The 14,603-nt window shown below is 35.8% G+C and overlaps 3 protein-coding genes across 7 annotated transcripts; all 3 read left to right on the forward strand.

Annotated features, from left to right (window-relative positions):
* LOC121767123 (serine/threonine-protein kinase STY13-like) lies at positions 1-2,479 on the forward strand. Of its 2 annotated transcripts, none has more exons than XM_042163327.1 (6): positions 1-517; positions 968-1,084; positions 1,178-1,386; positions 1,472-1,646; positions 1,725-1,859; positions 2,129-2,479. In XM_042163327.1, the coding sequence occupies exons 1-6, from the start codon at positions 452-454 to the stop codon at positions 2,333-2,335; spliced, it is 909 nt and encodes a 302-aa protein (XP_042019261.1). In that variant the 5' UTR covers positions 1-451; the 3' UTR covers positions 2,336-2,479. The 2 variants fall into 2 exon arrangements, with proteins under 2 accessions (XP_042019261.1, XP_042019254.1); XM_042163320.1 differs by having other exon boundaries at positions 2-517; positions 963-1,084.
* A 1,612-nt stretch (positions 2,480-4,091) lies between these two features.
* Positions 4,092-7,169, forward strand: LOC121767139 (homocysteine S-methyltransferase 2-like). The gene is made up of 7 exons (XM_042163339.1): positions 4,092-4,456; positions 5,307-5,363; positions 5,451-5,680; positions 5,893-6,022; positions 6,210-6,413; positions 6,628-6,699; positions 6,787-7,169. Exons 1-7 carry the CDS (start codon positions 4,175-4,177, stop codon positions 6,979-6,981), a joined length of 1,170 nt encoding a protein of 389 aa, XP_042019273.1. The 5' UTR covers positions 4,092-4,174; the 3' UTR covers positions 6,982-7,169.
* A 3,862-nt stretch (positions 7,170-11,031) lies between these two features.
* LOC121767144 (type I inositol polyphosphate 5-phosphatase 4-like) lies at positions 11,032-14,518 on the forward strand. Of its 4 annotated transcripts, none has more exons than XM_042163352.1 (10): positions 11,032-11,396; positions 11,474-11,561; positions 11,909-11,980; positions 12,122-12,209; positions 12,286-12,390; positions 12,487-13,120; positions 13,191-13,384; positions 13,463-13,571; positions 13,656-14,096; positions 14,181-14,518. In XM_042163352.1, exons 1-9 carry the CDS (start codon positions 11,367-11,369, stop codon positions 14,028-14,030), a joined length of 1,695 nt encoding a protein of 564 aa, XP_042019286.1. In that variant the 5' UTR covers positions 11,032-11,366; the 3' UTR covers positions 14,031-14,096; positions 14,181-14,518. The 4 variants fall into 4 exon arrangements, with proteins under 4 accessions (XP_042019286.1, XP_042019293.1, XP_042019300.1 ...); XM_042163359.1 differs by having other exon boundaries at positions 11,489-11,561; XM_042163366.1 differs by having other exon boundaries at positions 11,354-11,396; positions 12,126-12,209.
* The last annotated feature ends 85 nt before the right edge of the window (positions 14,519-14,603 follow it).

The raw sequence follows: 14,603 nt of genomic DNA on the forward strand, positions 1-14,603 counted from the left end.
CTGTCCCCTTCCCATCGCTTTCTCTGAGATGTCATTTCTTGTTCCTTTCTTCATTGTCAAGTACATATGCTTCTCCTCCTTGATGCATACAGCCTTCTCCTCTCACTCTTTCACTATTTATTTTCACCCCTTCTTCCAAAGTTTGAATCTTTCAAGTGGGCTTCTCACCAAATCCGAGTATTCAACCACTTACTTGCTTACACTTCGACCATGGATCTGAAGAATGAGGGGAAAGCCCGGGAATTTGAAGAACGGGCCTTGGATAAATTGGGGGATAGTAATAATACTAGTAATACAGAGAGTGGTGTGTTGTTGAGGGCTGATATGATTGATTTCAAGACATGGGATGTGCAACTGGAGAAGCATTTGAACCGGGCCTGGCCCAGAAACACCGAGGCCCGCACCAAGCCCGAGGACTGGGAGATTGATCTGGCTAAGCTTGATATCAAGAATGCCATTGCTCATGGGACCTATGGCACTGTTTATAGAGGTGTTTATGATGCCCAAGATGTTGCTGGTAAGCTCACATTAGGATCAAATCTCCATTTTTTTGATTTCATCTTGTGTAAGTGTCTGTGTTTTGAGTTGGTTTTTGGGGGTTCTTGATTGTGATAGGATTCAATTTGTGTGCAAATTTGTAGTCTTTCAGTGGATTGCCTTGAGCTTAGTTGCAGTGTTTATGAATTTATTGAATTAATCATCTTGTGTTATTGAATTCTTGTTTTGCATAAGATTTTTGCTTAGTTGTTTTTTGGATATTGTTATCTTAAAATGGATTGATGTTCTTGCATATGAAGTGAATTTGAGATACATAGCATTGTATAAGCTTTAGCTATTACAGTGATTTGATCTAGTGTAACTGGAGCAAGTAGTCGAAAACCACCCCGTTTTGCCATTGTTAATTCTTGATTATATGTAACCATAAAACTTTCACAGCTAAAGCTATTCTCAATTGCATATAGTGAAGGTATTGGAGTGGGGGGAGGATGGTATGACCACAGCTGAGGAGAGCGATGCTCTTCAGACCTCTTTTCGACAAGAGGTAGCCGTTTGGCATAAGCTCGACCATCCTAATGTTACAAAGGTGAAGATTAAGATATTCCTTATTGATTTTTTGTTTATGCTGCATTTGGTGTCTGTTTGTATCTAGTTCTTGAAACTCGTTCTTGGTTTCTAGTTCGTTGGTGCCTCAATCGGAACTGCAAATCTTAAGCTACCTTCTGAAGGGGCTTTAGCTGCTAGTTTCAATTCGCTGCCATCTAGTGCGTGTTGTGTCGTGGTAGAGTACATTCCCGGTGGGACGTTAAAGAAGCTCCTGATTAAGAACAGCAAGAAGAAATTGGGATTCAAGATTGTGGTTCAACTTGCTCTGGATCTTGCTAGAGGGTGAGAAAAACTCTATGCTTGTGTTCATCGTTCCACGGTCTTATTCATTGCTTCTCATTTTCCACTTCGGCTCCAATTCTTGCAGCTTGAGCTATCTCCACTCCATGAAAATCGTGCACCGTGATGTCAAGGCGGAGAACATGTTGCTCGATGCTAACAGAACTCTGAAAATCGCGGATTTTGGCGTTGCTCGAGTTGAAGCTCAGAATCCGAGGGACATGACTGGAAACACCGGGACTCTTGGCTACATGGCGCCAGAGGTATGTTATTGTTCCCTCTTGCAATCGAGAATTCAGCTGATTACTTAAACCCATGGCTCATCGAATTTGGAAATTTAGGTTCTTGATGGGAAGCCTTACAATCGGAAATGCGATGTGTATAGCTTTGGCATATGCTTGTGGGAAATATACTGCTGCAGCACACCTTATCCTAATCTGAGCTTTGCTGAAGTCTCTGCTGCTGTGGTTCAGCAGGTCTGTATTTTCTTTTTGTGGTTCGGGTTTTAAAAAATGTGAAGGAATGTGAGTCCCGGCTTATGTGTGGAACGAGTTGAAGGAATATGAAGCCTACCGACCATATTTAGTAAAAGTGAAATGATATAAGTAATAGTGGACGGGCCAAAATGACAAAATGAGACGTGTAATCCCGAACAGAGAGAGTATTAACTTTTTTTTTGGCTTTATAAAAATGAAAATGCACCATTCCTATGCATTGACAACCTTACATCTGCATATGATGCTAGAATCTGAGGCCAGAAATCCCAAGATGCTGCCCAGCACCGTTTGCGAACATTATGCGTAGATGTTGGGATGCGAAGCCCGAGAACCGGCCTGAGATGGACGAGGTTGTGAGGATGCTGGAAGCAGTGGACACGAGCAAAGGCGGTGGGATGATACCGGACGATGAGGCAAGTGGTTGCTTTTGTTTTAGACCTAGTCGCGGCCCATGAGGGCGGTGTTTTCGACCTCGGTTCATGTGCAATAGCCTGATCTAGTAGTTAAGGTTTGAGTGAAATGTGGAACTGAGATTTCTTGAAATTTGTAAGTATGTTAAACAATTTGAGAAAAATAATGTATCATTTTGGTTGAAGAAATGCTTCTATTCCTACTTTTTATTTATAGATTTTGATCAACTTTGGGTTATTACTTATTAGAGTGAAAAAAAGGAGAGAATTGTGAAAATAAATGAGAACTCAAATATGAATATGGAGACATTCAGTTTAGACATTGGAGGAATGAGTCCCATTATTCACAAATCCACTCTTAAAGACCGAACCACCGAACCATACCAAATTAGGGTTTTTAGATCTAGTTTTTTATGGATGAGAGACACAAATTTATCAATTATTTTCGCCTTCATCACGAGCATATTTTAATTCATCCGAAGGTATATAAGTCATACTAACATGTTACGAAGATTTAACTTCATTCCAGTAGGGTTTTACTTCATTCCAGTAGGTTTTTATTTCATTCCAGTAGGATTATTACTTCATTCCAGTACGTAAATGCGGTTTCACCATCGCGTGCCGTTCTTCATCTCTCTACAATATCTATCACCACCGCCACAACGCTGATATGGTGTAATAAACACATGGAATGATGTAATAAATTATTGGAATGATGTATGTGTAGAAGCATGTGAAGTCCTACTGGAATGAAGTAAAAATCTTATCCAATGAAGTAATAACGTTTCTGAATGAAGTAATAAACGCACTTGAATAAATTGCATTTTTTAATGTAAATAAAGTAAAAATTCAGGTCAATGAATTCAAATGAAACATATGTTGAATCATTTCAAAACCTACTGGAAGAAAGTAAAAACATGTTGTAGTTTCAAAGTATTACGTACGGAATGAAGTAATAAATCTATACAATGAAGTAAAATGAGCTTGTAATGAAGACCGAAAAATTTACACAACAGCACATCTCATAAAAAAAACTAGATCTAATGGCCCAGATTTGGTCTCTAGTTCGGTTTTTAAAATTGGTTCGACATTGATCACAACTCTTGGAGGAATAGTATTTTCTTTTATATAGATTTATAATTCCTTATTCAACGAGAGAAAACAGATTTATTGCAAAATACTAATAGATCGAGATAATCGAATAATAATAAATGAATAAATGTGAATCACTCTTAACAAATATAGTAACTAAAATATTGCACTCGTTATACTTGCGCTTTAGGACTAACTACTTTAATGGAGTAAATTAATAAATAACTTTATCATCTAAAAAAAGTCGTACAACATTGATTTCAAAATTATCAATTATCCCCATTTAATTAGGTGTACTAACTACTATAGTAGGCTTCCATAAATTTAGCTTGAACTGGAAAACTAAAAATATAATCATAATTCATCCTCAAATTATTGACAGTTGAACAAAATATCCCAAAATAATAGTAGTATAGTATATAAAATTGAAATGTTCGAACAATCATAAAACTAATAAAAATCAATAGTTCGAATATTGAACTGTAAATTTTCATAAATGAACTTGAAAGTCAAAAATATGTAACCGGACATAATGTAATTTAGTTAGTAAAAAATTTCCCGATCAATAAAATGTGATGTTCGAGTTGCGTAATGTTTGGCAAAACTAAATTTTAATTTTGGTAGAAATGAATTAAAAGGAGTATTTTTATATAAAAAAATTATTTAGAAATGGAAACTTGTAGGAATGAGATTTACACGTATGTCAAAATCCCCAAATTGGGCAATTTCTGCATCAATTTATGCAAGGTTTTAAGAAACCCCTTTCTTCTACGCCACTGTTTTTCTATATAAATGCCGGCGCTTCCATTAGCAGTTAGCACCTCTCTTCTTCCTCCTCTTCATCTTCAAAACCCACTCCATTTCCGGCCGGATCTCATCAGCCTCTGCGGAGCTGTTCGATTCTTCAATAATATGGGACACGCGGACATGATGTCGGATTTCCTCCGCCAATGCGGCGGCGTGGCCGTGATCGACGGTGGTTTCGCGACGGAGCTCGAACGCCACGGCGCGGATCTCAACGACCCTCTTTGGAGCGCCAAATGCCTCCTCACCTCCCCCGACCTCATCCGCAGAGTATATGATCTTTTCTCTGTTTTTTTTTTCAATTTTTTTTTCCAGTTTTATGTTTCAATTGATGGCCCCTTTTGATTATTGATCTCAGTTTTTGTTAAAAATCGTACTAGTACGTATATTTTTTTGGTGTGCTATGTGTAATAATTATGAAAGTGTGTTACTAGATTTTAGTGAGATTATGGTTGTATCTCTCTAAAAAAAGGCAGAAAGAGAAGAGTATGAGCTGGCCAAGTAAGAGGTTTTGCAGTGAGTGGAGTGGATGTGATGCTTTAAGTCTAAGTTGGGAAAAGAACAAATTTCATAATGAGGGGTTGCCCACCGTTTATCCATTTCTATCTAGCTACCTTTTGCATCTATGGTGTGGTGTCACGGATTGCAATTAAATAATCTATGAGGTCATTATAATATGATATAATTTCAGTTGGAGAAGAAGGTTTTGTTTTTTGACTGGTCCCCTCTTTTCAAAAAGAGAATTTTGGAAGTCTTTGCATAAATGGTTTGTCTTCTACTTAATTGGTTTGTGATTTCAGCTGAGGTTTACTGAAATTAATCTCAGATGATTAAAAGCTCACATGTAGATTTCGGATGATTTCAGCTGAGGTTTACTGAAATTAATCTCAGATGATTAAAAGCTCACATGTAGATTTCGGATTTTTCCAATTAGGAGCTAATCACAAGACACTGGATCTGGATGAGTGTGTTTCATAGGTTTAGTTTAAATTAGGATTTTGTTTAATTTAATGGAGGAAGTAGTGGTTATTTCGTAAGGATGGATTTTCGACAGTTGATCATATTGCTGCTAGATCGAAAACATTTTTATCTGTCAAACTCAAGCTTTAGCTTTGAGCAGGTACACCTTGACTACCTTGAAGCAGGTGCAGATATAATACTCACAGCTTCTTATCAGGTGATTCCTTGCTCCCTCTCAAAATGAACGTCTTGCCATGGGAATGTATATGTGAGACTGAACTTTATCACTTCTCAAATTGAACAGGCGACTATTCAAGGGTTTAAGAACCAAGGTTATTCTGTGGAACAAGGTGAGAATATGCTCAGAAAGAGTGTGGAACTTGCACGTGAGGCGCGTGACATATACTACACTAGGTGTCAGGAAGCTCCGATTAAAGATAGTACCGGCGATAAAATTCTCAAGCAGCACCAAATTCTGGTTGCAGCATCTGTTGGAAGTTACGGGGCCCACCTGGCTGATGGATCGGAATATAGGTGCTTTGATGCAAGCTTTCTGGATTTAATATCTTGTCATTGCGTTCAATGTTTCCAAACCTTTTAATGATCATCAACGTATTTGCACTAGATGACATTGTTTCCAAACCTTATAATGATCATCAACTTATTTGCACTAGATGACATTTTCCTCCTTTACGAAATGTGCATATTAGTAGTAAATGCTAATACTTATACTTCGTGACATCCAGCGGTGACTATGGAGATGCTATGAATTTGGAGTTCTTGAAGGATTTTCATCGAAAGAGGGTCAAGGTTCTTGCAGATGCTGGTCCTGATCTTATAGCCTTCGAAACAGTACCAAACAGGCTGGAAGCGCAGGTACGGATACTCTATTCTCCAAAGCTGCCTTCTATTTCTCTCCGAATATAGCAAGAAATTAGAATCGACTTGTCTACCATATCTTATAGACTTTTTTCAGGTTGATTCTGATGTGAAATTTGAATAGATGTAGTAATACATCTAAAGTTTGATGCTGTTTTTTTTACGTAATTCTGATGTGAACCAGGCATTTGCTATGCTTCTCGAGGAAGAAAATATTAATATTCCCGCATGGCTATCCTTCAATTCTAAGGATGGAATCAATGTGGTTAGTGGCGATTCCATCACTGAATGTGTCGCTGCTGCTGAGTCATCGAACAAAGTTGTTGCTGTTGGAATCAACTGCACCCCGCCCCGATTTATCAGGGATCTGGTTCTATCCATCAAGAAGGTATCAGTTTTCTGTTTTACACTTTTTTTTGTTCGATCTGTTTCTTTGCTTGTCAGCTACGATTTTAACCTTTCCTATGTACTTGCCAACTCCTCATATTCAAACAATTTTGAAAGATTACACTTGATTTATTTTCTTATCTTGATTGTAAAAATGAATATTGACAAGCTGTAGCTGACAATATCAATGTTTGCTGCTCTTGACTCCGTTTCAGGTGACGTCCAAACCAATACTTATTTACCCGAACAGCGGTGAGAGTTATGATGCTGATATAAAGCAGTGGGTGGTAAGCTCCTTCACTCTGTTGTCAATTGTACTTCTGGAAATGAATGATAAGAGCCTCCTAACACATGGCTTGTTCAATTTTTTGCAGCAACATACAGGAGTTTCTGACAAAGATTTCGCCTCGTACGTAAACAAATGGTGCGAAGCAGGAGCATCGCTTGTAGGAGGTTGCTGCCGTACTACTCCCCACACCATCAGATCCATCTATGGAACCCTCTCGTGTAAATCTGCCGATCCATCTTTAGTGTTCGAGGCGCCACGACTCCAACCCAGCGAAGGTTAGCCGACTTGGGAAGAGGCTCAGTCAGCATCTGGAAAGAGGCTGTTTTGTTATGTTTTTTCCACGTCTGTAAAACTTGTGTGTTATGCTTTTGTTTCCCCTTTTCAGGCTAAAAATACCGTTTTCTTCCATCACATATTGTTCATTACTGTGTTACTTATATAGGTACAAAATCATCTTTCCACCATTAATTTCTGGATTTACTGCATTAAAAATCACAACTTTTAGGTCATTTGATTTTGTAATCCTTAATTTGGACAAATACATAAGAGTGAAATAATATTGATGACAAAGGCTGAAATTTTATTACTTCATCTTAAATTTCAACACACTTATAATATTACTCCATCCATTTTACAGAATGCAACTAAAGGCTCAAGCAGTAAGAGAACCTCATCAACAACTTTGATAAAGAATCAAGACTGAGTTCTGCAATACCTAAGAACTTGCATAAATCAAGAGTCGAAACCAGAGTAAACCCCGTTGTCTCTTAGCAGCCTCTTTTCTTCTTCAACATAGTTCTTGGTTCTGCTCGCTTGTACCTATGATACTCTTGTTTATTTTCCTTCATAAGATTAAGTTAGTGATAAAATATATACATATTTTTATAAGAACTCTTGTATATCTGAAATTCTTAAATTAAATTTGGGCGTTACCTGTTATATAAATATAAATATAATTAAAATTGATAACTTAATATTAGGTGCCATGAACTTAACATTAGACTAGAGTAAAGAGGAAACTAAATGTAAAAATAGTTTTTTTCCTGAACTTGTTTGTCATGCTTCTTAATTAAAGCTCAAACAAAACTAATTTATCTTTGATCTGAAATTAAAAGTCAATAATAATATTTACGCATTGGTAAAAAATAATGATATAGAGTGATTTGATGTGAAAAAAATGGAAAAAAGAAAGGCATGAAAGACAATGACACGATCTTTAGGCATAGGCCCAAGTCAATAGACTTGATTTGAATTAAGTTAAAGTTTTTGAGGAAATTTATGTAAACTTGTTTTACACCCAATGGTAAAGTTTCACATCATAATTTAAAGCTTGTCTCATTTTTTTTCTTCAAAAAATTATACTCATACGTCCATGAAAGATTATCTTATTTTTTTCATTTTGGTCAATCCACCAAAATTAGTGTTTTTTTCAATGATGAAAATTTTCTCAACACTAATTTTTCATAGATAGTTGGAGGATATACAAATTGTTATTTTTCCCCTTTAATTTTGATATTGTGATTTTTGACATAATCAATACATTTATTTTTCGAACTAAATAAAAGTTAATGCATATAATATGCATAATTATGCTGTTATTGAAGCTAGTTTACAGCAAAAGATATTGGGCTTCAAAGGTCCACTACTATTACTACTCTTATTTGGGCCAACTAAAACTTTTATTTGGCAATACTTAATCCTTAAATAATTATGGAATAATTAAAATAATACATATACTTATATTCAATTGTTTAGTGCATTAACAGATGGAAAATATACAAATATTATAGCGCTGGCCACAAATGTTTCCTTTTTTTAATCACTTTCAAAGTAATCAATAAGGAGTAAGAAAAAAGAATAACAAAATTTGTTGAAACTAATAATTCATTTCTGAATTTATGCTTGTATTATATAATTAAACTATTTTGTACCATTTCCTGATTTTTGTAAGTACTATGGTACTCCATATACATGCAAGTCAGGAAACCGAAAGGGCAACTATAATCGTATTTACGCAATTTGTTAGGAATATGTATAGTACATATTAATATTATATGAAATTTTCTTGGAAATGTGAAAACAGTGACTTAGGTTGGGACCAATACACAGTCTCCCACATATGCATGTGGGTTTTTAGATTAATCAATTAATACTCCAAGACTAGTCTTAATCCAATGAAATTAATTACTTTGTTGTATAACTCGTTTGTTATTCATTTGGTTTGGAGTTCTTGCTCAAAACCCTAGGAGATCTTGGGTCGACTAATCTAGGGTTAATGCCTAAACAATATCTTTTTAAATAAGGCCAAGATTCATTTACAAAAGTGTTCTTTTTTTTTATTAAGGCCAAGATTCATTAATTACATTAATTTGTCTTATGAAAAAATCATTTAACTCTATATTATTGATAGATAATCTAAATATTAGTAGTTTTTTTGTAATCTCGCCATTTTTGGTAGTGATGCATTAACAAAATTGATACTATATACTCCCTCCGTCCCATGTTACTTGCACGGTTGTTTTTCGGCTCGTCACAAACTCCTTACACTATTTACAGTTTAAATTAGAATTAATGCATTTAATTAATATGTTAGATTAAGTTAAGAGCTTCTTTATTAAGTGATGTCTCATTACACTTAAAATTCTAATTTAATTACACTAAAGAATCAATCCCAAATTTATGGCCTAAAATGAAAAGTGCGAGTAACATGAGACGACGGATGGAGTATATATATTTACCATATTCTAATAAATGCATGTTTATATCTTAAAAGTGGTACTATTGTATACATATAAATGTAGATGGTATTCATGAGATTAATAATTACGCATAAAGACCTATGATTTGCGTTTATTAAACTATCTATAAATAAAAGAAAGGAAACTGCATTTAAATTTCGTCAGATCTGAGATGGGATTTAGGTCAACTCTTTAATTTCCTTTATTTCCTTCCATATTTTTATATTTTTTTACTACTATATTTTACTGAAATTTTATATTCTCGTGTTACCATACCATATACACATAGATATAGTAAATAATTAAAACATACTTCATAAAAATGTAGAATAAAACATGTGAAAGAGGAATTTCCCAAGCACAAAAAAAAATAGTATTGATTCATGAAACAAGAACTATATAGGTTTGTGGCAAATGGAATAATTCCAACAACATTTCTCAAATTAGGACATAGTTGCCTATGAATCCCAAGACACTACTCTAGTTTGACTCAATATGAATCTCCAAATTGCTTTACAAACAAACACAATGTTGTTGTGGCATTCATTGTATACACAAAAACAATTGTATAGATGCAAGAACTCACGATATTAATTTTATTGAAAATATTTATGAACCCAAAAACTTACATTTTGAGAAATGGTCAATTCCCCCATGCAAAACTAAACCCAATAAAGTTATTCCAAGATTGTCCAAAACCCAGTAATCTAGACTAATTTTTGAATGCATAATAATTTCTCCCAAAAAAACATTCCATATTTTATTTTTTTTACCCCCACTTAAATAAAACAATGTGTGTGTGAGGTGATGTGTAACATTTGCTAGGTTCTCAAGAAACATAAGAAAGGTGACCAAATCAAACTGTTGCTTTTCAATTTTTTTGATCTTGTTTTTTCCATGTCACCCCTAATTTGGGTCAGGCCCCCCCATTGAATACAAACCTAAGCTTAAGGCTAGGGAATACACACACTAATTTGTACATGTGTGTTTTCTTTTCTCCCATCTATGACTATGCTATGCTCATCAAAATTAGACTTTGTCAGGTACTCGCTGCACAGTCACAACTAGGTTTTTGTGGAGAGAAAACTTATAGTAGTATTATAATTCTGATAAATTGGAGGAAAATTCACTAGTTTTGGATATGTTCCGAATATCAACTATAAAAGCTACTATGAATTTTAACATATTCTTACTTTTTCCATAACAAAAAAAATCTGATTTCTTATTGTAATATATTATTGATTTGACGCATATACATTTTAAATTAAGAGCATAGTTAAATTATGATAATTGTGTTAAAAAAAAGATAAATTTAAGAATGATATTGTCCTATGTGAATTTTTTGAATGTTGCGTTAAATACAATTTCACACAAATTATACTTTATGAAAAGTTGAGAATATGACTAAAATTTATGATTTTTATTCACAGTTATGGTATAGAGTCATAGACCAATTTAACCAATATTCATGATTCTGGCAATTACCAAATAAACTTCACACACACACGCACAATTAATATAATTAATTTTATATATAATGTATGCATAAATGTTATGAAGAAGTACTGCATTGTCCTGTCTCCACATACACATCCTCTCACTATCTCACTGCACTCCTCACTTTCTTGATTTCCCTTCATTTCTTTTTCTTCCTCTCCCATACCATACTTCCTCATTCATCCAACAATCGAAACAAGCACAACCAAACTCCTTTCTTCACACTATTTCTTGAAATCCCAAATTCATCATGCCAAAAAACTTCCTTCTCCATCACCTAGCCTGACTTCCACTGCTGCATTACTCTCATTACTTCTCCGTCTCATTCTTCTTCTTTGAAGAAACGGGAAGCCAAAAAATCCCATCTTTTTCAGCCCCTTTTGTTCACATAGTGGAGAAATCGTTCAATCATACATGAATCGGTTGAAAAATGAGAGATGACAACTCCAAGAAAAGCAAGGTTTGAAGAACAAACCATTACTGCATTGATTATTGTTTCAACATTTCTGATTTTTTTTCAAATTTCTTGATATTAAGTTTTCATGGCCCAAGACATTGGTGAAGAAATGGCTCAACATCAAAGGCGAAACTGAGGATTTTCACGCCGATGACATCATTTCTGGAGGTAAAAAAAATCATGGTAAATCTGATTTGGGATTGTGAAGAAGAAGGCAAAATTGAATCTTTTTTTATTTCTCTGACATTTTTTTATGATTAAATAGAAGCTGTGTGTTGAATCACAGCACATGAATTTTAGATTTTTGCAGAGATTTCTGATTGAGACCCTTTTTTTTTTTGCATTCTGTATCATATCTCTGGGATGTATCTATATTTAAATGAAGTTAACCCTTTTTGAAAAAAAGAAAATTCTAAGTTCTGTTTTGGTTTCGTGCAAATGTGGGTCATATGCAGCAACAGTTAATGGCCATTGCTTTAAAAGCCTTTTTTGAAGTATATTTTTTGCTTTTTCAGGTGTTGATGAAGAATGGAGGAACAATTTCAGAGAGAGGGAGGAGGCATGCACTATCAAGAAAATCAAAACAGGTTTAGAAATCATCAAAACAACTTGTTTTTTCCTTTTGGACGACTATCTATATATCATTACTAGCCATTATTATTAATCTTCGCAAATGTTTCTTTTTTGGGTGTTTTTGTGTGCTTACTTCCTCCCTTTTGGATTGGTAGAAAGATCAGGGAGACGAACCTCAGATCGTCTCCGGAGAAGTAAGGTTGATCTTGAAGCGTCTCACCTCACAGATGTGAATAACTACAGGTGTGTGTTCTTGAATTTCTAGAAAAAGCTATCACTTTTACAAATGCATAATAATGCCTTTATATTTATGTATCAGAATCTTTGTGGCAACATGGAATGTGGCTGGGAAATCTCCTCCTAGTTGTTTGAATCTTGAGGAATGGCTGCACACTTCACCTCCAGCTGATGTTTATGTCCTAGGGTGAGTTTGAGTCAATCGAGAATTGTCATGTTTTCGTGTTTGTGTTGGTTTCTGCTGCCTAGTATTGATGAAGGGTTGCTTGCATATTTGTGAAAGGTTTCAAGAAATTGTGCCTTTGAACGCTGGTAATGTTTTGGGCACAGAAGATAATGGCCCGGCTAGGAAATGGCTGGCACTTATTCGAGAAACGCTGAATAGTCTACCGGGGAGTAGTGGCAACTGTCGCACTCCTTCACCTGTGCCTGACCCTATTGTTGAGTTAGATGATGATTTTGAAGGGTCTAATTCCAGCAGGGAGAAGATTCCCTCTTTCTTCCAGCGCCGTTCCTTCCAGTCATTGAGCCGTAGCATGAGAGTGATGGGGGATATGTCGCAACCAAGGCTTGAAGGTAGGTACAGTGTCTGTGATAGGGCTATCTACGGGCATAGCAGGCCTAGTGATTATAGTTTTGATCCGAATGGGAGGTGGGATTGCTCCTCGGATGATGATAATAACAACGGACTGAGTGAGTCACATTGCACTTATTCTTCGCCCATTCCATACAATGGTTCTGCTTCTATGGACGATAGAGATAGGGGTCCTGTTCAGTCGAGATATTGCTTGGTTGCAAGCAAGCAAATGGTGGGGATTTTTCTCACCATTTGGATTAAAAGAGATTTGAGAGACGCTGTGCGGAATCTGAAGGTCTCGTGTGTAGGTCGAGGCTTGATGGGCTATCTTGGAAACAAGGTATGGTTCTTGAATTCAAGAATGAAATTAAACTAAAAAGGGAGTCTTATTTGTGTTATATTTTTTGCAGGGTTCAATATCTATCAGCATGTCTTTGCACCAAACGAGCTTTTGCTTCGTTTGTAGCCATTTGACCTCTGGAGAGAAGGATGGTGATGAGCTGAGGAGGAACTCTGATGTCATGGAGATTTTGAGGAAAACACGGTTCCCACGAGTTCATGGAGTTGGTGATGAGAAATCTCCTCAAACAATTCTTGAGCATGAGTAAGTTCTAAACACATTCTTGATGCAAATGTTGAACTATTTTCGTTCTTGGGTTGATATTGAAAAAGCCATTTCCAGTCGAATCATATGGCTCGGGGACTTGAATTACCGAATAGCCCTTTCTTACCGATGTGCAAAAGCTCTCGTTGAGATGAGGAACTGGAGAGTTTTGTTAGAAAATGACCAGGCAAGCATACTATAGTTTCCTCAAAGCTTCCATTTTTTAACCTTTAAAACCATTATAATGATTAGTTTTGTTTCTTCGAAACAGCTTAGTATAGAGCAGCGACATGGGAGAGTCTTTACCAGATGGAATGAAGGGAGGATATACTTCCCTCCAACGTACAAATATTCAGATAACTCTGACCGGTATGCCGGTGAAGATATGCATCCAAAAGAGAAACGCAGAACACCAGCTTGGTGTGATCGTATACTATGGCACGGCCATGGCATCCAGCAACTATCATATGTTCGTGGGGAGTCTAGATTCTCAGATCACAGGCCCGTGTACAGTATATTTCTGGCAGAAGTCGAGTCCATCAACCACAGCCGCATCAAGAAAAATATGGCATATTCAAGCTCAAGAGTTGAGGTTGAAGAAATGCTGCCATATGCACATGGATATCTTCAACCAAATTTCTTCTAAATGGAAGGTTATTCGGTCATGTGGATCTTGTGTTCGAACATGAGACTAGCCGCTGCCCCTCAACAAGTACGTTGTTTTCTCCTGAAAAAACTCCAATTTGCATCCATCTGGTGAAGAAAAAATAAATAATTTGTTGGTTTCTTTCAACAGGTACTATAATATAACTCTTCCATGGAGTGAAGTTCCTATAACTCAATGGCTGATTTAGGAGAATCCCGATTCATTGCTAAACCTACCATAACTCATCTTCAAAAGTGACATCAAATATCAAGATTGCAGCAAACAGTTAAGTGAGAAATTTCAGTCTTGCTCATTGTAATCATAAATTTCGCGTTAAATATCGTAGGTTTATGGTTTTGCAAAGCGCGGGATCCTAAGCCAGCTCATTAGATGTAACATTAGCATATCATGGCCTATTGAAGATGGCTAATTCAACTGTAAATGAGCATTGTATCTAAGAACATTTTTTATAAGGGCAAATTCTTTGATTTATCAATAGTATTTATTGTTTCACTTTCTTGAATTCTTTTCTGTTTACTTTTTGTGGCTATGGAACTCTAGAATTTGTTGCAG

The sequence above is a fragment of the Salvia splendens genome, chromosome 2, assembly GCF_004379255.2.
Source record: "Salvia splendens isolate huo1 chromosome 2, SspV2, whole genome shotgun sequence".
Classification (NCBI taxonomy): Eukaryota; Viridiplantae; Streptophyta; class Magnoliopsida; order Lamiales; family Lamiaceae; genus Salvia; species Salvia splendens.